Source organism: Mus caroli, chromosome 19 (assembly GCF_900094665.2).
Source record: "Mus caroli chromosome 19, CAROLI_EIJ_v1.1, whole genome shotgun sequence".
Lineage (NCBI taxonomy): Eukaryota > Metazoa > Chordata > Mammalia > Rodentia > Muridae > Mus > Mus caroli.
This window is the reverse complement of record NC_034588.1, coordinates 44,307,897-44,327,004: the sequence shown is the minus strand read 5'-3', so window position 1 is coordinate 44,327,004 and position 19,108 is coordinate 44,307,897. Positions and strand designations below refer to the sequence as shown.

At 46.1% G+C, this 19,108-nt stretch overlaps 2 protein-coding genes across 4 annotated transcripts in view; one reads left to right on the top strand and one right to left on the bottom strand.

Moving 5' to 3' along the window:
- Nucleotides 1-7,311, top strand: part of Col17a1 (collagen type XVII alpha 1 chain) — a 44,841-nt gene extending 37,530 nt beyond the window's left edge. Inside the window, exons 41-54 of one of the 2 annotated variants that reach the window (XM_021151707.1) lie at nt 100-159; nt 825-875; nt 1,319-1,441; nt 1,675-1,812; nt 2,299-2,364; nt 2,722-2,862; nt 3,245-3,334; nt 3,433-3,543; nt 4,115-4,261; nt 4,492-4,851; nt 5,394-5,522; nt 5,765-5,827; nt 5,941-6,021; nt 6,348-7,311. In XM_021151707.1, coding sequence (XP_021007366.1) covers nt 100-159; nt 825-875; nt 1,319-1,441; nt 1,675-1,812; nt 2,299-2,364; nt 2,722-2,862; nt 3,245-3,334; nt 3,433-3,543; nt 4,115-4,261; nt 4,492-4,851; nt 5,394-5,522; nt 5,765-5,827; nt 5,941-6,021; nt 6,348-6,400 — 1,613 coding nt within the window. In that variant the 3' untranslated portion in view covers nt 6,401-7,311. The remainder of the gene's footprint in view (nt 1-99; nt 160-824; nt 876-1,318; nt 1,442-1,674; nt 1,813-2,298; nt 2,365-2,721; nt 2,863-3,244; nt 3,335-3,432; nt 3,544-4,114; nt 4,262-4,491; nt 4,852-5,393; nt 5,523-5,764; nt 5,828-5,940; nt 6,022-6,347) is intronic. The other variant, XM_021151708.1, reaches the window with a different exon arrangement.
- Nucleotides 7,312-8,386: 1,075 nt separating this feature from the next.
- The window catches only part of Slk (STE20 like kinase), a 58,053-nt gene continuing 47,331 nt past the window's right edge, over nt 8,387-19,108 (bottom strand). For both annotated transcript variants that reach the window (XM_021151432.2, XM_021151431.1), the window contains 6 exons: nt 18,005-18,134; nt 17,093-17,217; nt 16,163-16,351; nt 15,794-15,919; nt 14,597-14,710; nt 8,387-11,694 (listed from right to left, as the gene is read on the bottom strand). In XM_021151432.2, the coding sequence (XP_021007091.1) occupies nt 11,548-11,694; nt 14,597-14,710; nt 15,794-15,919; nt 16,163-16,351; nt 17,093-17,217; nt 18,005-18,134 (831 nt within the window). In that variant the 3' untranslated portion in view covers nt 8,387-11,547. The remainder of the gene's footprint in view (nt 11,695-14,596; nt 14,711-15,793; nt 15,920-16,162; nt 16,352-17,092; nt 17,218-18,004; nt 18,135-19,108) is intronic.

The window sequence follows — 19,108 nt, the reverse complement described above, 5'->3', positions numbered from 1 at the left end:
TATCCGGCTGAGCATCTGCCATGTGCCAGGTTCTGTGCTAGCTGCCGTTTCCTCAGAAACAGCCCGTCATCCACACCCCCACCATTTCCTTCCTTGCAGAAACCTTCTTCACTGGCCCTCCAGGTCCACCCGGCCCCCCAGGTCCCAAGGGAGACCAAGGTAAGAGCAGTGACTTGGGGTGCCCAAAGCCAGTGTGTTGTGTCCTCTGCTCATCTGCCTAGTAGCCAAAGAATGTGGAGGAGGCAGGTCAGGCAGGAGCACTTCTTGATCCTCCTACCATGGCCCACAAGCAGCTCAGCATGGGGTAGGAGCAGGAGAGAGGCAAGGTGGTCAGGGACTGTCAACAGTATCCACCTGATTGACTGTGTGGAATGAGAGGCCCTGGGTTCTGGAGCCCCCATGTCCTCTCTCAGTGGCCAGTGGAAATCACAGTACCTCCTGGCGCCGAGGACATCAGGATACATCAAACATAACCTGGGGTAGGGGGTGAGGTAGCGAGAGCTGATCCCCCCCCCCCCCCCCCCCCCCGCCGCAAGAACCCTGAGCTCATACATTTGGTTCACACAAGTAGACTATGGATAGCTAAGTACATGTAAGCCTCAGTGCAGTGTGTGTGTGTGTGTGTGTGTGTGTGTGCTCAAAGAGGGATGCAGGCCCAGCAATTCTGGATCTTAAGAAGCCTCCCCAAAGAAAGATAGGTATCTTTGCAAGCAAGACTGTGTAGGCATGGAATGACTGCACCCACTAAGGGTGCTGAACTTCACTAGGGAGCTGCCCGGAGAAGGAAGCACCCACAACACAGGGTTTCTCAATTTGGATTGCAGGTGATCCTGGTGTCCCAGGTACTCCTGGCATCTCTGGTGGTCTTTCTCATGGTAAGAATTGAGGAAGAACAAAGTTCCTCTCCCATCCTCGGAGGGAGCTTGATGGCAAATCCAATGTCAGCGGATTGTGCTTGGGGACCAAAGAAGGGAATGGAGCAGGCCTGGGAGCTCCCGGGACCCTGAGAGGAGGGCGGCTGAGGTGGGGAGCAGAGTGCTGAAGGAAAGGAGGGGCAGGAAGACAGCTGGCCTGGGCCAGCACCCAGCTCCGCCCCCTTGCAGATCCTTCTGCTAGACACTGAGGTGGGGAGCAAAGTGCTGAAGGAAAGGAGGGGCAGGAAGACAGCTGGCCTGGGCCAGCACCCAGCTCCGCCCCCTTGCAGATCCTTCTGCTAGCCACTGTCCTAGTTCCTCTGAGCAGGCGGGGACACAAAGCCCTGGGCTTCACTCTTCTGAAGAGTGAAGGAGCCGAGTCAGGATACCTTCTCTTCCCTCAGGGGCATCATCAAGCACTCTGTACATGCAGGGGCCCCCTGGCCCTCCAGGGCCCCCTGGGCCTCCAGGCTCCCTCAGCAGCTCCGGCCAGGATATCCAGCACTACATCGCCGAATACATGCAAAGTGAGTGCTTCACCACCCCACACCATGGACAGGAGCTGGAAAAGGAGGGTTGGTGTGGTCATCTATGTGAAGGCTTCCACCCATGAAGCCTGGCCTGCAGTCCTCATGGACAGCACAGGCCTTAGGCTCAGGTGCTGTGGGGATCAGAGCAGGCGCTCTCTCCTCCTGCTGTGGTCATAGGGAAGTCAGATGTTCTCGGCAGCAGGCTTGACCGTGTCATCCCTTCTTGGCAGGTGACAACATCAGGACTTATCTCTCAGGGGTTCAGGGTCCCCCAGGCCCACCAGGTCCCCCAGGGCCTGTCATCACCATCACAGGAGAGACTTTCGACTACTCCCAGCTGGCAAGCCAGGTCGTAAGCTACTTGCGGTGTAAGTCTGTGACACTCCTTGTGCTGTTACCCTCAACGAGTCCCCCTTGCTCCCCAAAGCTCAACTCTTTATTCACTGGTTGTTCCACCTTTCTCCTGAATTGATTCTACACTCATCGTGGCTGGGCCACAGTGCCCAGCCTCACCAAACCTTAGGTCGGACTGGGAACAGAGGCATGATAGGGGCAGGCATGCAAAGCATTTGGCCACCATGTGCCCAAGGGTGGACCCATCTCTGTTCACAAAAAGGGACCCTCAGCTTGGCAGTGTCTAGTAGGAGTCAGGCTAAAACTCATTCTAGAACACGGCTCTCCCTATGAAAAGCCAACATCTATTTCTGGCCTCTTCTGACCTTCTGACTAGCCTGAAATGCTCCATTAGTTCATTTCGCCCAAAGACAGTGACTAGCTGACTTGACCTTTCAGAGTCTGGATGCAGAGGGTCTGCTCCAAGACCAAGGAGGTCAGCCAAGGTCTTCTTCCCACAGCATCAGGCTACGGTGCTGGCTTGTCCTCTGCGTCCTCCTCAGAAGATATCTTGGCCATGCTGCGACGTAAGTCTCCCACAGTGGGCAAAGAGTAGGGCCTCTTAGCTCCTTCCTGTCATCACTTGGAGGGCATGTGTCCCTGGGTGAGCTTTGTTAGGGTGGCAAGCAAGAGGACGTCCTCTGCGACCAGGAGTTGCTCACTCGCTGTTCTGCCTTGTGTGCTGAGTCACAAATGCATCGAAAGTGGGAGAGGGAATCCCCCAGCCTCCTCCACTACAGATCCCCTAGAGGCAGGCTGACTTCCCCTGACCGGTGCATGCACACCAAGAACCAGGAACTCCCAGCAGTTACTGGGAACCAGTCTGGGCAGGTAGACACAACTGGGCTTCTAGGTTGATTCAGAAGGCATCTTCTCCTTTCCAGGGAACGATGTGTGGCAGTACCTACGTCAGAATCTGGTGGGTCCTCCCGGTCCCCCAGGGCCACCAGGCGTCAGTGGAGATGGGTCCCTCCTGTCTTTGGACTATGGAGAGCTGAGCAGACACATTCTCAACTATATGTCAAGTGAGTGATCAGGAGTAAAGACCAGGGCATCCAACCCTGCTGAGATGGTCCCAGTGGCCACCCCCACCCCTGCCCACCAGCTGCCCTGACCCCTGCAGAGGCAGCAAGAGCAAGCCTCAAAGCACAGCAAAAGAAGCCCAGAGGAGCACACGGGTATACACACAAATGGGCACTCTGCACCCAGCAGCTGGCTGTGGACCTGTGCTCTGCTCAGTGCCCTCCATTGGGCGCCACTCCCCACACTGTGTCTATATCGCACTCCTTTCTATCTTCCTCCCTACCACCATTCTTTCCCTTTTCCCTCAGACCCCACTTTTTTCCATTTGTATCCATCCTCCCCATCCCACTTGAGTCTCCAACTACTTGGGACCTTGTTCCCCAGGTTCTGGGATCAGCTTTGGGCATCCTGGCCCACCGGGTCCCCCTGGCCTGCCAGGAACATCCTACGAGGAGCTACTGACCATGCTCCGAGGTAAGGCCAAGCAGGAATATCCGAAAAATAGTTTGGGATGGAAACTGAAACCTTGGCTCAGGCTGTGACTGACAACTTACTGCCCACTGATGTCACAGGGTCTGACTACAGAGACATCATTGGACCTCCAGGGCCCCCAGGGCCACCCGGGATGCCAGGCAATGCATGGTCCAGCATCAGTGTGGAGGACCTCTCATCATACTTGCACAGTAGGACACTAGAGAGCATTAAGAGACAGGCTGAGGGCTGCAGCCTGACTTTGAGGGCATCCCCAGTCCTCTCTAGGGCTGCCATGGAGAACTGAATCAATGTGCCGTTCCCCAGTGGAGCATGCACCAGGAGGGCCCTGGGGCCCTGGACAGGGTCACACGGCTGTGAGGAGCCATGAGCCTTGGTAGGGGAAGAAATGGGAAGAAACTAAGCTCCTAACTGTAGCCTTGGCAGAGCTCATGAGCCATGTGATCAGTCACTTAACAAAGACATAATGTAATACCTTGTATTACATTCTAATGCCTGGTGATGAAGGTCTAGAAGGACATAGGATATGTATGGGGTGAGGGGGAGAAGGGTCCCTTGGAAGCAGCCATTCCCAGATATCACCTGAAAGGGACCACCTAGGCCTTGCCCACTCTCCTCTACTCCACACACACACACATACCCATCTCTTGCACCCAATCCATGGGGGGGTGAGGGGGCCCACAGTAGATCAAGGCCAGGCTGAGAATCTAGCCTTTTCTGTCCAGGATTCTGACCTTCCTCTTTCCCTCCCCTCTCACACAGCCGCTGGTTTGTCCTCCATCCCAGGCCCTCCAGGCCCACCAGGGCCCCCAGGTCCTCGAGGGCCCCCAGGTGTCTCAGCAGCTCTGTCCACCTATGCAGCTGAAAACAGTGACAACTTCCGCAGCGAGCTGATTAGCTACCTCACAAGTAGGTTCCTTGATGTTGGTCTCCTGTGCCCTCCCCTCCCCCTAGACCTTCACAACTCCTCTGCAGGAGGCACAGGATGGTCAGCAGTCTAGATAAAGCACTCTCTGCTCACCAGCATCCTGTACAAGGGCCTCAAAGGTCACTCTAAGGGGTGTTAAAACTCCAGAGACCCCCTAGCTCCCAACTCTTGTCCACCACAGTCTGCGGTAACGCACCTTCCTACCCTACAGGTCCTGATGTTCGCAGCTTCATCGTTGGCCCTCCAGGCCCTCCGGGGCCACAGGGACCACCTGGAGATGGTCACTTAAGGGAGAACTACAACTGGGGCAGCAGCTCCTCAGCCAGAAGGGGCACTTCCTACAGCTCTTCCATGGGCATAGGGGGAACCAACGGAGGCTCCCTGGGTGAAGGTGGAGCCTTTGGTGCAGGAGATGGGGGCCCCTATGGTACTGACATTGGCCCAGGCGGAGGCTATGGGGCAGCTGCAGGTGGTGGTATATATGGCACCAATGGTGACTCGTTCCGGGATGGCTTCACTGGAGACCTAGATTACAACAAGCTGGCAGTGCGGGTGTCGGAGAGCATGCAGCGTAAGTTGGAACCTGTGGACCTCAGAGGGGGAAGGCACATGTGTGGACCTCAGCATTTAGGCTTTGCAGGCCTAAAACTGGTCCATGTTTTTTTTTTTTTTTTTTTTTTTTATGTACTTGTACTGTGTAGATAGCAGCTCTGGAATCAGATGGGTGGGGATTGAAAGAGAGAAGACCCCACTCTCTCAGTGCAAGGGACCCCAGTGCTGACAACTGAGCTGTACAGAACAGGGCACACAGCAAACGGCTTGGTACTCTGCTCAGAACAAGTCTGACAGGGGCGGCTTTCTGACAGGGCTTCGTGGCAGTTGTTAGCCAGGAGGTCCTTTCTCACTTTAGCTACCAGCACATCCTGTAGTCCTAATGTCCCCGAGGACTGTCACAACAGGTCAGCCCAGTCTGACGGACAGCAAAGGAAGCTGCAGGGCTTTTCCCTCAGGCTGGTTTCGTCTAGTTTAGCTGCTCTGAGTGAGGCAGTCTGAGGATACTGCAGCAGTGAAGTGGGATGCTGCTTCCTACACCAGCACCCTGGTATTCTGCAGGTCAGGGTCTGCTACAAGGGATGGCCTATACTGTCCAGGGCCCACCAGGGCCCCAAGGCCCTCCTGGCATCAGCAGGGTCTTCTCAGCCTACAGCAACGTGACACAAGACCTCATGGACTTCTTCCGAAGTAAGCATATCTCCATGGCTTGCCCAGCACTGGTCTGCTGCTTAGTCTTTCGTGGGGCCTGGCATACAAATACCAACGTGATAATCTCCTCCCCGTAGCTGAGATGCCAAAACTCAAGCCTAATTCTGGTTCCTTGTATAAGTCCAGATGCCACCACTCTCCGTATGGCTTTGAGCAAACGCTTGACCTCCCAAGCCTCAGGCAAGCTCTAGTCTAAGGCTAGACTCTTTCCTTCCTTGCAGCCTACGGCACTATCCCAGGACCACCTGGGCAGAAGGGAGATGTGGGAACCCCAGGCCCCAAAGGTAAGTGACAGCAGGGACCCCAGGGTCAGCTGTTTATGCCTTAGTGCCACACCATGCCACGCCTTTGGCCCTGTACTCATGTGCTGGTGTCAATACCCTCTCTGTCCTTCTAGGTGACAGGGGCCCTGCTGGACCACGAGGTCCTCCAGGGCCACCCGGCCCCAGAGGGAACAAAGGAGAGAAAGGAGACAAAGGTAAGCACTGGTGTGTGACTGCTGAGGTTCTGGGATTCAGCAGAGAAGAGGGCATTTGATTCTGGGCTAGCCTGAGAAAAATCGAGCAAAAACCAATGCAGAAAATGGTGTTGCACAGCTGGGGAAAAGGGAAGACCAGAGCTGCCGCAGGGTAAGGAAGAACCTGGTAAAAAAAAAAGTAGGGCGATAACTTGAAAGGGAAAAAATAGCTTTACAAAGGATTAATCTTCCAGGCCATCTTTTAGCACTCACTGTTGGTATTGCTGGTCCTCCCTAAGGTCATAGGCCACAAGGCATTTAACCCCTGCTCATCTTTGGACTTTCAGGTGACCAAGTCTATACTGGGAGAAGGAAGAGAAGTATTGCCACCAAGCCGTAAGCTGCACTTGGCAGAGCCACCAAGTATCTGGACCGGTTCTTGGGCGCCTATGTCCAAGGGTCCCCGTCCTCCTGAGACCGAATCACCCAGCGGCACTTGTTTTAGTCTGAACCAAATATACACATACAGAAAACTCAAAGACACACAATCTGAAACAGCTCCATTGGTTGGGTGGGCCTTTCGGAATAGCTGCAATGTTTAATATGAGACTTGACCTCTCTGCTACATAGATCTGAGCTCCCCGGCTTCTTTAGCATTTAGCCCAGGCCTCTGCCAGGCCTCAGAAGCCAGTTACATAACTTGTTGGCTGGGGATCTTGGAGCTTTGCTTAAAAAGTGAGCCCAGAAAATGGAAAATGGGAACAGGGGCCTTTGTAGATGACGTGTGATGGGTTATGTTACGAAGGCTGCTGTCAGCCCCTTCCTCCTCTCTTCACTCTGCATTCTCCAGTCACAGAGGCGACTCTTGCAACTGAACACACTCAGAAGCTCACCTCCTCAGAGGGGGTGGCATTTCAGTTACCATGGTGACATTTCAGTTACCATGGTGCAGATGCCAATCACCTTCCCACTGGCTTACAAAGCTTGACTGGCCGTAGTTATCTATGGCCTGGGTCCACAGGTACAGGCCAGAAGTAACAATCATGACACCACACTAGACCCAGACAGGACAAGAGGGGCAGTGGGCAAGGAAGGGAAGAAAGAGAGGTCACAGAACTCCTGAAGCTGAGGAAGCATGGCTTCCACGCTCCATCCTGCACTTAGGAAATGGCATAAAAGACTGGGCACAGTTGGTTTTTATTTAAGCACTTTCCACTGTCTAAAAAAACATTTGTATGTAACCTGTAAGATGAAAAAATCATTTCAACTGTAAAATTTTCAATTAAAGGTTTTTTTTTTCTTTTTTAATGTGTGTTTAATCATGTGAGAAAGTTAGTTTTAAAAAGGCTCCGGGTTACACAGGTCTGATTGTGACACTGTTTGTCACAAATGGAAGAGGTGACTGGTGGTAGTTTAGACCCGGCCTTCAGCATTGGATCACCGAGATCTCTAAAGGCAGACTTTTAAAAGCTACCACCTCAATCTGGACACACCAGACAAAGCACTTTGTTTTCTCTAAGTTCCCTGAAAGCTAAACACATAGACAACAAATTAGAAGCTTCTTTGCAATTAATTTATGACTGGAAGCCAAGTATAGAGATGAAGATGTCTTATCTTGATTATTATTAATGATTAGTCAGGCCTAGGAAATGTTCCCTCGTTACTAGACTTTACGAAGACATCATCTAAAAGTCTTCATAGAGTCGTACACCCAGAAGAAATGGGAGGAAAGTCTAACTGTGCTACCTTCTCCAGGAAAAAAAAACACACACACACACACACACACAAAAAGAAGGATAGCAGCCATGAGCCATGTCTCCGGCTGGAGACCAGTGGATGTGAGCTGCTTTGTTTCACTCGGAGAGCGAAAGAGATCAGGATGAGCTCAACAGCACACAATGCTCTGAGATTAGAAAATGACATCAGCAGCTCCCTCCAACCAAGCTGCACCCAGGCCGAGCAAGGCAGCCGCCAGCACCTACTGAGTGGAGGGGGTTTTATCATATGATTTTTCATCAATTTGAAACAAATAATCTATCCCAGGGAGAAAAGAAGGAAATAAAAGTACACACACCCAACATGGCCACATAGACACTTTAAACATCTCCAAAGGAGGAAGGTACATATTGGAAGGTACTTACCTGCCAGGTAAAAGTTACATTTGTCAGTAATGAGAGGGAGCGGGGAGGGGCTGGAGGAGGGGGAGGGGAAGGAGAGGGAGGGAGGGAGGGAGGGGGAGGGGGGGGAAATCAATGATAAACATAGAAGGTCAGAAGACTGGGAAGATGAAAAGTTTAAAATATAACTAGAACCAAAAGCTACAAAGTGTCTCAGGCAGGATAACCTCATTTTTAAGATTTTAAATTAAAAAGAAAATTCCCCAAAATAGATTAAGAAATAGCTTTATTGTTTGACAATCCCATGATTGAAAAGGCATGTTTCTGATCCCAAATAGACAAGAAGCGTAATGTGAAACAAAATTCTCCTTGAAAACTTAGCTGGTGAACTTATTACACTGCAAACAATCACGTTTTTAAGCTGCAGCCAACATTTGAAGAAACTGGTAACACTCTACTCCAAGCTCTGTAGCAGAAATTTTAAAGCGTTATTAAAACCATGTCAGCCAAAGAAGGGTACGGCAGAGACATCAACTGTTGCCTCTGACTGAAGAGAAACATCAAAATCACCACCCCGCATCCTACACAATCACCGCGCAGAGAGGACCAGAAGGCTCTCAGAGAGCTGATGCTCTCGTCTTCCACTGCAGTTCTAGGTGTTTCATTCTGCAATGTTTCTAGCTATTAATTTGGCCGAATTTGGCTTCTTAGAAGAGTCTTTGTCATTTAATAAGCACAGTGTAGAATGGGGGAAAGTATGAGGGTAGGAGGGACCTGGAAGAGTACAAAAGACAATCGCTTCTGAGACTTGCTGATGCTCGAGAGATCAGAGAGCCCCCATGGGCCTCGTGTGCCTGAGAAAACACTGTGGAGAGGTAGCTCTGGTTCTGCTCCCTGCTTAGGTACAACTTGCCATGTCCTGTCAGGTGAGACGCTTCCAAGATTCTCAGCAACCTAAAAACACTCCAAATGTCCTCCTCACACACAGGAAAGGTAAGAAAGAGCTTAATATGACTCCACCCAAAACAGCTAATTCAGCGACCCACAGCCTGAGCCTCAACAGGGTTAGGGAGGAAGCCCTGTTACTAGGGCTCTAGGAGCTGGACCTGCAGAGGCGAGGAGGAGGAGACATGTCCACAGCATGCAGGGAATGGGGAGGTGACTGCTGACAAATTCCTTTATGCGCTGCATGGCACATTCTGCCACAGCAACTGAGCGACCTAATCAGGAATGGGCTGACTGTATGAATGGATGCCTTTGCCCCTCAGCCCCTCCCCACCTATACTTCATGCAGGGAAGAACAGTCACTATCATCTACCTGGTTTAAGGCCTGAGGAGTAGAAACAGCGCGTTCTGTTACAAAACACTTCCTATCATAACCTGAAGTGCTGAGATGGGTGTGCTCCCGTGACAGTCCCTGCACACACAGGAAGGCAGCCATGCTCGGAAGAAAACTCCAAGCAGGAGCAGGGAATCTAGAGGGCAGGCTTCAGGGAGACACCCTTTTCCTCCCTCCCAGACACAATGCTCTAAATGTCAAGGAACAGGAAGGGCAGATATTCAGATCAAATCATGTCTAAATTACCTGAATGAAACTGAAAAGAAAACCCACTGACTGAAGAATTAATTTGTAAAAATTCAAAGGAGAAAGTGGTATGAGAGCCTTCCTCCCCTCTCCCTCTTCAAATAAATCATTAAATACACTAGGTAACATAATACCATCTTTTATCATAACAATATAAACGATTTCCATCATCATCCTGAATATTACTTTATAAAGATATATATTTAAAGGCTTTCAAACAGTTTTCAACCCAGCATCTGAAAATAAAGCATTATGAATTCTGTATATAGTAACACATTCATGTGCTAAGTGTATGAATTTACAACCATACATTATATATGTATATATTTATATATTTATATAAAAAACAAAGTTGGCTAAAAGTTAAGGCTACCTACAAGGTTGTCCAGAAAAATTATGCTTGTCAAAATAATTATAAAATTAAAATTACACATGCATTTTTAAACCATCTAACCAGCTAGAGCTCAGCATGTGAAGTTTCAAACGAACGGCCAGAAAGCTCTACAGACATCTACGGTTCTTACATGAACTGCTGCTCCCACATTACACTGAGACTTCTACTTTTCACCAACCTCAAAATGTAACTAAATACTGGTAACAATTTGGTACCCAGCACTCTTAGGAGAGAACAGGTTGCCAATGGCAGGCAGTGAGCATCGTTTACAAATGTGCTGTTTATAACACTGTTGACCTGACATGTGGCTGAGATTCTGAACTTCAAAAGGAATTAAGAGTGAACATTTCATCAACAATCACATGTACCAGCAACCACATAATAGAGATTTCAGGCTTTTCCTACCCAAAATAATTAATTTAAACATGGAATAAAATCAAACCAAAATGCACTTGAATAACCTCATTGGAAACAACCCAGTGTCACTTTGGGTGTGTGCCTGATATGAAAGAAAATCCGTTGTGGACAAACACTGCTGAGACTAGCTTCAGAACTGTAGCTGTGACTGCAGCTCAGGCTGAGCTCTTGGTGATGGCAGAACTCCCTGAGCTGTGGTATCTCTCAGAGAGTAAAGAGGCTCAACAACTCACATGTTAAAGCCAGTTCTCCCATCTTCCCAGGCTTTGTACACCATCTGTTTTAGGATGTAATTTTCTACGGAATGGTAATATAAGCAAGTTTTTAAAACAGTGATGTCAGTGAGAAGGGGACTTTGTTCCTCTTGACCAAATGGAAAGCCCCATTTTACATATGTTTAAAATTTAGTGTTTTAGGCACTATCTTAATAAAATTAGCACCTTAATAATTAGGTCCTACCCACACAGGCTAATGTTTGCAACAAATTATTGAAATAACTTTTCTCTTTTAAAAGATTTTGATCCTGTTTAGTGATAAAAATATATCTATGTACTGAATCAATAATGTATTCTCTAACTCATGGCTTTTTAAAAATAAGAGTTGGTTTACCAAAAGAAAATTATTCCAATTCTATAGCAGAGTCCTTTCTATAGAATTTAGCATCATTGAGAAATCAGGTAAAACAATATTTATTAATACTTAGTGATGTAACAGATATATTTTCCAAATAACTTTAAACATTATGTCTCTGGCAGTTTTCAATAACAGTGTCTAAAGAATACAATATTTAAGGTCAATATACAAAATCACCTTAGGGAATTACCGCGAGATGCTACGTCGCCAACATGGCCGAGCATCTGTCTTAGTTCGTCTGCCCTTCATCTTTGTTTAACAATAAAATTCAAGAAAGAAATTTTAAAAACCACCAAGAAGATGAAGCAGGTGATTGTCTTTGTAGTCATACATACTGTGGAAGATGAAGAGAATAAATGATGTACTTAGAAGCCAAATCCAGATGAGGACACTTGCTGTTGCTATGACCCAGTGGAATGTAAGGTGGGAATAGGGTAGAATTTAGAGATCCGGCTCTGTGCTGATGGATTAAGACATTCGGACTCCCCAGTCATTTTAAAGAACACTTCCTGTTCCTGCAGTTTCCTGGCAAACTCTTCTTCCAGTGTCTTAAGAGGGGAAGAGAGACAATTATGCACCGTTTTACATCGTACATAGAATTTATTCTGACAACCGAGAGATGGACCAGTTCAGTTCCTAGTACCTATACTGGGTGGCTCACAACTGCCTGTAACTCCAGCTCCCGAGATCTGATAGTCTCCACAGGCATCTGCACTCACACCCAGATGCAAATGCATATGCATAACTTTTTAATCTTAAAATAACCAAAAATAAAAACAAAGAATTTCTAGCCCCAAACATTTTATTCAATACTTAAGACCACATACTTTGCAATAGCCCCAGGTTCAAGATTAAGATCAGTTCTTTCCAACAGAAGAGGGTCCCTACCTAACTTATCTTGTTGGCAAGGCATGTGAGCATCACATGTAAGCATGCAGACTGTGACACCTTTTAGTAGGTGCTATCTGCTTTTTGTGTCAGCTACTGACATGCATGTCTTTCTTCCACACTGAACGACAAGCTGCATAAACCTAAGATCTAAACTATATCCCCCCCCCCCCCAGAGTTTTGAGTGGGATTAGGTCACAAGAGCAGAGCCCTCCAAACAGGATTACTATTCTTTTAAGGGGCAAGCAGAGAGTTCTTCTCACCAAAACATGGCCATGCAGAATTCCAGACATGGACTTCTGAAGCCTTCATCTTATAATATTTTGTTATAGTGAACTGAATGGATGGTATCAGGGACTGGAATAAGTCATTTAAAGAAAAGTGCTCTTATTCAGGTTGAAACAAAGCACAAGAAGGTTCCCCTGAAGAGGCAGAGCATGAGCGTGGCCATGAAGCAACGGTTAACTCACAGGCAGGACAGAGAATGTATGCCAGACAAGACAAGCCGGAACAGTGACACTGGCACAGAAGTTGTAGGAAGAACACAGTCTATGCACACTGCAGCATACTAAGTGAGAAAGCTTACAGCGCACTGTGTCACTGTGAACACTTCAAAGTCACACCGATGGAACTCACGATTTATCAACATCTCTTCAGATGTTCAGGATAAATACTCTGGTGAGAGCAGGCAAATGAGAATAAGGAGAGGAACTAAAGACAGAACCCATGAGGACATGGTGAGCAAGTGCAGCAACAGGAGAGAGAGTGGAAAGGAGTCACAGTTAACACCTTGCTGAATGCTAAGTGCTGCAGATTTCTAACCTGTGTGAGACAGGATGTCACTTAGGAGAGAGGCTGTGGAAAGCACATTTCCTGTTGGTAAGGTCACAGGAGGGAGGGAAGGGGAGATGACCACTGAACTCAATCTGATGGCGGCTGAGTTGACATTCTTCTATCAGCTTCAACAGGGGTACATTAATCACTTAGACTGTGCCAAGAATTCTAATAGCAAGCGTCAGATCAGTGAACAGAGATAAACTCCCTGTTTCAATGGGGCTTATATTCTCATGGAATACAACAGAAGAGAAACAGATCTGGTGGCAAAGAATGGGAAAGAATATAACACAGAAAACCAAATAAATAAGCCAGGACACAGAAAGCTGAGGTGGGAATCAAAGATAAGGACCTCACACACAGGGGGAATTAGACAGGGAAGTCAGGGCACCCAGAAGACAATGAATTAAATGAGAGGGCAAAGTTCACACTGGTAACAAAAACCAGTGGGCTGGGTGCAGTGGGCACGCCTGCATCTCAGTACTGCTAAGCCCAAGGCAGGAGAATTGAAAGTTTGAGGCCAGCATGAGACACAAGCAAACCCTGGCTCAAAACAGTAATAATAATAGCTCCAGTGAACAGTCCTAGCAATATAAGCACCTGTGGCCTCAAGCCCTGAGACACTGCTACACACTCACTCACTCCTTCAACTGGTTTCCCATCTTCTTTTTGAGACTGGGTTTCATGAAGCACAGGCTAACCTTGAATTCATCGTGTAACCTTGAACTTCTGATCCTCTTGCCTCTATCTACCAAGTGGTACACACCTGAACACTGAACACCATGACAAGCAAGCCCCCAACTGAGTCATATCCCCAGCCCTTAACTTTCTTAATAACCTTGATTAGAAGACAGTATCAGGGAAAATTGAGCCTACAAATAAATATTAAATGTCAAAATTATTCAGAACAAGCAGCGAGAAGCCTTACCTTTATGGCCTTTGTGACTTTATGCCCTCAATCAATACACACTAGCTTTTAAAAGTTTAAATTGTCTGCTATACAACCTATGTCAGTTTTGAACTGTGGTTAAAACAAAGCCTGACACCTCTAGAAAACCTCTGGCACATAGTAAAAGCTAAGTACACATTTGCATGGGTGAAGAGTCACTGAGATGTACTCCAGGCTGGAAACCCATGAAAAGCAAGGCTGATGTCACAGAGATGTGAACTGTAGAGTGACAGCCAGACACAATGGTTAGCCAGTGCAATCAGGCCAGCAGGGGAGGCCGTTACAAACAAGGGAAATGGAGGGAAAGCGGAACCAAGCCATTCTTCTGTCTCATATCTTAAATGTAGTTCACCTGTTACTGTGGCTCCAGCTGACGCCTGCAGACTGGTCTCCCCCCTAATGCCCTAGTCCCTGCACTGCCTGTGAGGAGAACTATTTGTAATTTTCCACATGTAATAACTCGTCCCATTCCTTTCCAGCCTACCCACCTGCCTCACAAGTTCTATCTTGTGCTCCATACCGCAGCCAGCTTCTACCTCTTCAGCCTCCTCACAGACTCACAAGCTCTGCCGCCTGCATCCTGTTCTAGCCTACCCCTCAACAATGATCCCAACCTGCACTCACTGCTCCTGAGATCCTCAACTTTGGGAGCAGTGATGCTGTCCTTTCATCTCTGCATCCATCCGTGCCACTGTGCCTGATACAAAGCAGTGAAGGACCAGTAAGAAGCAGGAGAGGCATGGCCCGCACACAGCAGTGCAGTGCAGCTTTAACGTTACCTTCTTCCTGGGCCTCAGCTTCTCTCTCCACTCCTTCAGCTCTTGGCTGTGCTCCTCATCCAACTCCTTCAGCTTCTGAGTCTCATGCTCAACCAACAGGTGGCATTTTTCATTCTGAAAATAAAGTTGGGATTACATTTTTTTCACATCAATGAAGCAATTTTTTTCTCCCTGAGAAAGGGTTTCTCTGTGTAGCCTGCCTCTGCCTCCCAAGTGCTGGGAGCATTTTTTAACAGATACAATTTCTTTCAAAGTAGCAAATTACTTGCTAAACATCATGCTGTTATGGAAATGGCTCAGTGGGTAAGAGCGCTGACTGCTCTTCCGAAGGTCCTGAGTTCAAATTCCAGCAACCACATGGTGGCTCACAACCATCCGTAACGAGATCTGGCGCCCTCTTCTGGAGTGTCTGAAGACAGCTACAGTGTACTTACATATAATCAATAAATAAATCTAAAAAAAAAAAAAAAAAAACCAACTAAGTGCCAAAAGTTGTAAAATAGTCTGTTTTATAAGTGTATAAATACCTTCATTTTCTTGAAAGTTTATTATCTTCTTGCAAAAATACTAACTATCATATAAAGGGCTAACATAACATATAAAAAGGACTTAAGGAGAAATACTTTAGGCCTTGGCAGTTCTAGTTGGCAAGATCTGGAACTGGTAAGCATTCTTCCCAGTAAAGTAACCAACACCCAGAGCATCAAAACAGCCTCTTTCTCTCTAGGAGTGCGAGCGAGCGAGCATTCCAGGCACTCTGCACGCAGCATCAACTCCAAACTGTCCTCTCTAAGTCTAAATCAGCATGGTACTACTGAACAAAATTTTCCAAAGGTTTACTTTTTCAAGAAACAAAAACAAACCAAAAAAAAAAAAAAAAAAAAACCCAGCCACATCCTTTTAAATGGAAAAAAAATAAATTCAGCATCTTAAAATTAACATGCTGTCGTCACTTAATACTAGAAGGCATATTCAACACTTTCAAAGACTAGTTCTCAGGTTGTAATTTAGCTACGTTGTTTACATTCATCTTGGTTACATGAAGTAACAACAAGGGACTATGGCACTACACAGCTCTTCTTGTGGGTCTACACGGTCAGCACAAGCTAACAATTCTAGCCTTTTCTCCTCATCAGCCATCAGCAGCAAATGTTGCCCTGCCCCTGCACATCCTTATTGCCAGCTCCTGAGCCTAACCTGCAGCTGGTGCAGTTCCCGAACATTGGCTTCACACTGCAACTGAAGATCCCGCATTTGGCTCTCATGTTTTTGATGCTGAGCCATTCTCTCATTTTTCTGTCTCTTTTCTTCTTGTGCAGCAAACTATAAATAAGAAAAACAAAGCAATAATTTAGTTAGTCTGACTGCAAAAGCTGTCCAACTTATCTCACCCCATGCTCTAAGCTCTGTCATGAGAGAACACGCTTTGCCCTCTATGGTCTCAAATAAGGACGACTAGTTGGTCTATAGCATGTACCCTGCCCCATCCCAGAAAGTTCAAGTAAATACTTTTAAAAGGTCATTCAAAAGTGTTAAACCCTGAAAAGGAAACTCATGTTTAAATACCTGTTTAATTTTTTCACGGTCCTGGTCTGGTGTGGCTGTTGAGTTGATTCTCAAACTTTTTTTAAACATGGCCATTCGTGTCTTGGCTTCACTTCTTTGAATCTTGGGCAGTCTCGCTCGTTCCTGAGTCTGTCTGTTTTTCAATTCTTCAATAAGTCGTTGATTGTAGCGCTGCATTTGCTCTGTTTCCTGAGAGGGATTGACACAGATGTAAACAGTGCAGTGATAACTTAACTCTCAGAACCCACAGCATGTTCTAAGACAGCATTCATTACTGTCATCCTCCCCCACTGCATGATGAGCAACAACATACTAGGCAAAAATAATTTATAAGAAAAGTTATTAGATGACAGCAGTGTTACAGCAAAAACTTTTTCCCAATTTCAGGACGACATGTATGGTGGTTTGAATATGCTTGGCCCGGGGAATGGCATTATTAGGAGGTTGCTGGAGTGGGTATGGCCTTGTTGGAGGAAGTGTGTCACTGTGGGCATGGGCCTCATCCGAGCTGCCTGGAAGTGTCTTCTCCTAGCTGCCTTTGGAACAGGAGGTGGAATGGAACTCTAACCTCTGACCTGCAAACCAGCCCCAATTAAAGTTGTTCTTTATAAGAGTTGCCTTGGTCATGGTGTCTGTTCACAGCAGTAAAACCCTAACTAAGACAACATGTTATTAAAATATTTGAATCACAACTGTAATCAGGGAGGAAGATAGGCAAGAAGATTATAATTTATAAGGTCTTTAAACCACTATATAATGAACAAAAATGTTATCAAAATAAAGCATAATCAATTTCTCAAAACTCAATGAAATTTAGGGTAAAAGATAGAAATAAAGCCAAGAATCCATCTCTAAGAAATTAAACTTCACAATGAAATAACTTTTGAAGTACAATGCACAAAGCAGCAAAGGACGTTCCCTTTCATTCACCTTCTCATGGCGTTTTAGCAGCTGATGTCTCTGCATGAAATACTGATCTTTAAGCTGCTGTTTAAGCAGCTGGTGCTTCTCTTGTAAATGTCGCTCTTCAAGCTCCCAAATTGCGGCTTCTCGAGCTACAAGGAAGTAGTTTTCAAAATGTCACTCAGTTCTTTTAACTAATGTCCAACGCTCTTCATTTTTAAATAAAGTATATATAAACTACTTTATATATACTAACTTATACACACAAATTGATATTCTAAGGTATAAAGAAAATATTACTGATATAAAATAGCACTTATCATCACATTTTATTTTGTTTTAATGTCCTAAACTAAGAATGTCCTACCAAGAATGCCAAAATCCTACATTAAAAAGAAAGAAAAAAACAAAACTAATCTGTTAGGAGGAATAAGGACTTAAAATTCCATCCTACCATCTCCTCATTTTATATGTGTGTGTGTATACACACACACACACACACACACACACACACACACACACACACACATATATATATATATAAAATCACATCAGTAATTATAAGGCATAGTGAGTATATAAAATTATTCAAATAGATTTCTAGCATTACCCACAAGGAAATATTTTTTGTTGGGTTGTTTGCCTTTTGTTGGCTGGCTGGTTGGTTGGTTTGGAGGGGGTTATTTTTGAAGTGCTAAGATAAGACAGGCTCTTAAATCCAGGGCACCATCTATACACAAGTCCATACACTACCACTGAGCTACATCCCAGTTCATGTTATAAGAATACCTTTATAGACACTTCTACTATATTTCATGAGAACGTCTTACGTATAACTTTATCTTTCCCTCTGCCACCCAAGCAAAGGCAAAGCATCCAAGCCTTTGCAGTATTTCTGAGGCACTGACTTGTGTGCACACACTGTGGGCTCCCACATACCTCTCATGAGCTGCTGCTTGTTATTCAGGCATTCTCTCTCAATATTGGCCAACTCTGCCTTCTGCTGCTGGATAATCTTTTTCAGAGAACCATCTAACTCTTGTTGTTGCTTCTGAACAAATTCTTGTTCCTAACAGACATGGTCAACCATCTGTTAATACAGAGCTACTGAATTAAACATCAATTATCAATATAATAGTTATGTATTCGGTTATCTATGTATTAGTGGTTAGTGGCGTTTCTTTCTTCTTCTCTTTTGAGGAATGGTAATAGAGACTGATTCAGGCCTTGTGCATGTCAGGCAAGTATTCTGGCAGTGAATATACATATATATCTCCTTACAAGATTTCTAAGTGAAGTTTATAAATCTGGTGAGATTTAAAAAAAAAAATCACTAAAATTATATTGTACAGATACAACACAAATGTATTAGTTAAACAACACTAATTTATAAAGCACTAGAACGTACAACATTCTAAATTCACTATTAAAAACGATAAACATAGCCGGGTGTGGTGGCGCACACCTTTAATCCCAGCACTTGGGAGGCAGAGGCAGGCGAATTTCTGAGTTCGAGGCCAGCCTGGTCTTCAAGTGAGCTCCAGGACAGCGAGGGCTATACAGAGAAACCCTGGCTCGAAAAACCAAAACCAAAACCAAACAACAACAAAAAAAAGATAAACATAAAAAGTATACATCCCGTTCATAATTAAAATGCTCTGTTTCACTAACAGCTTTGGGAAAATATGAAAATTCCAGCTTCTGAAGCTGAATGTCTCCTGCACTGTAGTATAACTGAGTGTCTGCTGCACTGTAGTATAACTGAGTGTCTGCTGCACTGTAGAATAACTGAGTGTCTGCTGCACTGTAGCATAACTGAATGACTGCTGCACTGTAGTATAACTGAGTGTCTCCTGCACTGTAGTATAACTGAGTGTCTGCTGCACTGTAGTATAACTGAGTGTCTGCTGCACTGTAGTATAACTGAGTGTCTGCTGCACTGTAGCATAACTGAGTGTCTGCTGCACTGTAGTATAACTGAGTGTCTGCTGCACTGTAGCATAACTGAGTGTCTGCTGCACTGTAGCATAACTGAGTGCCTGC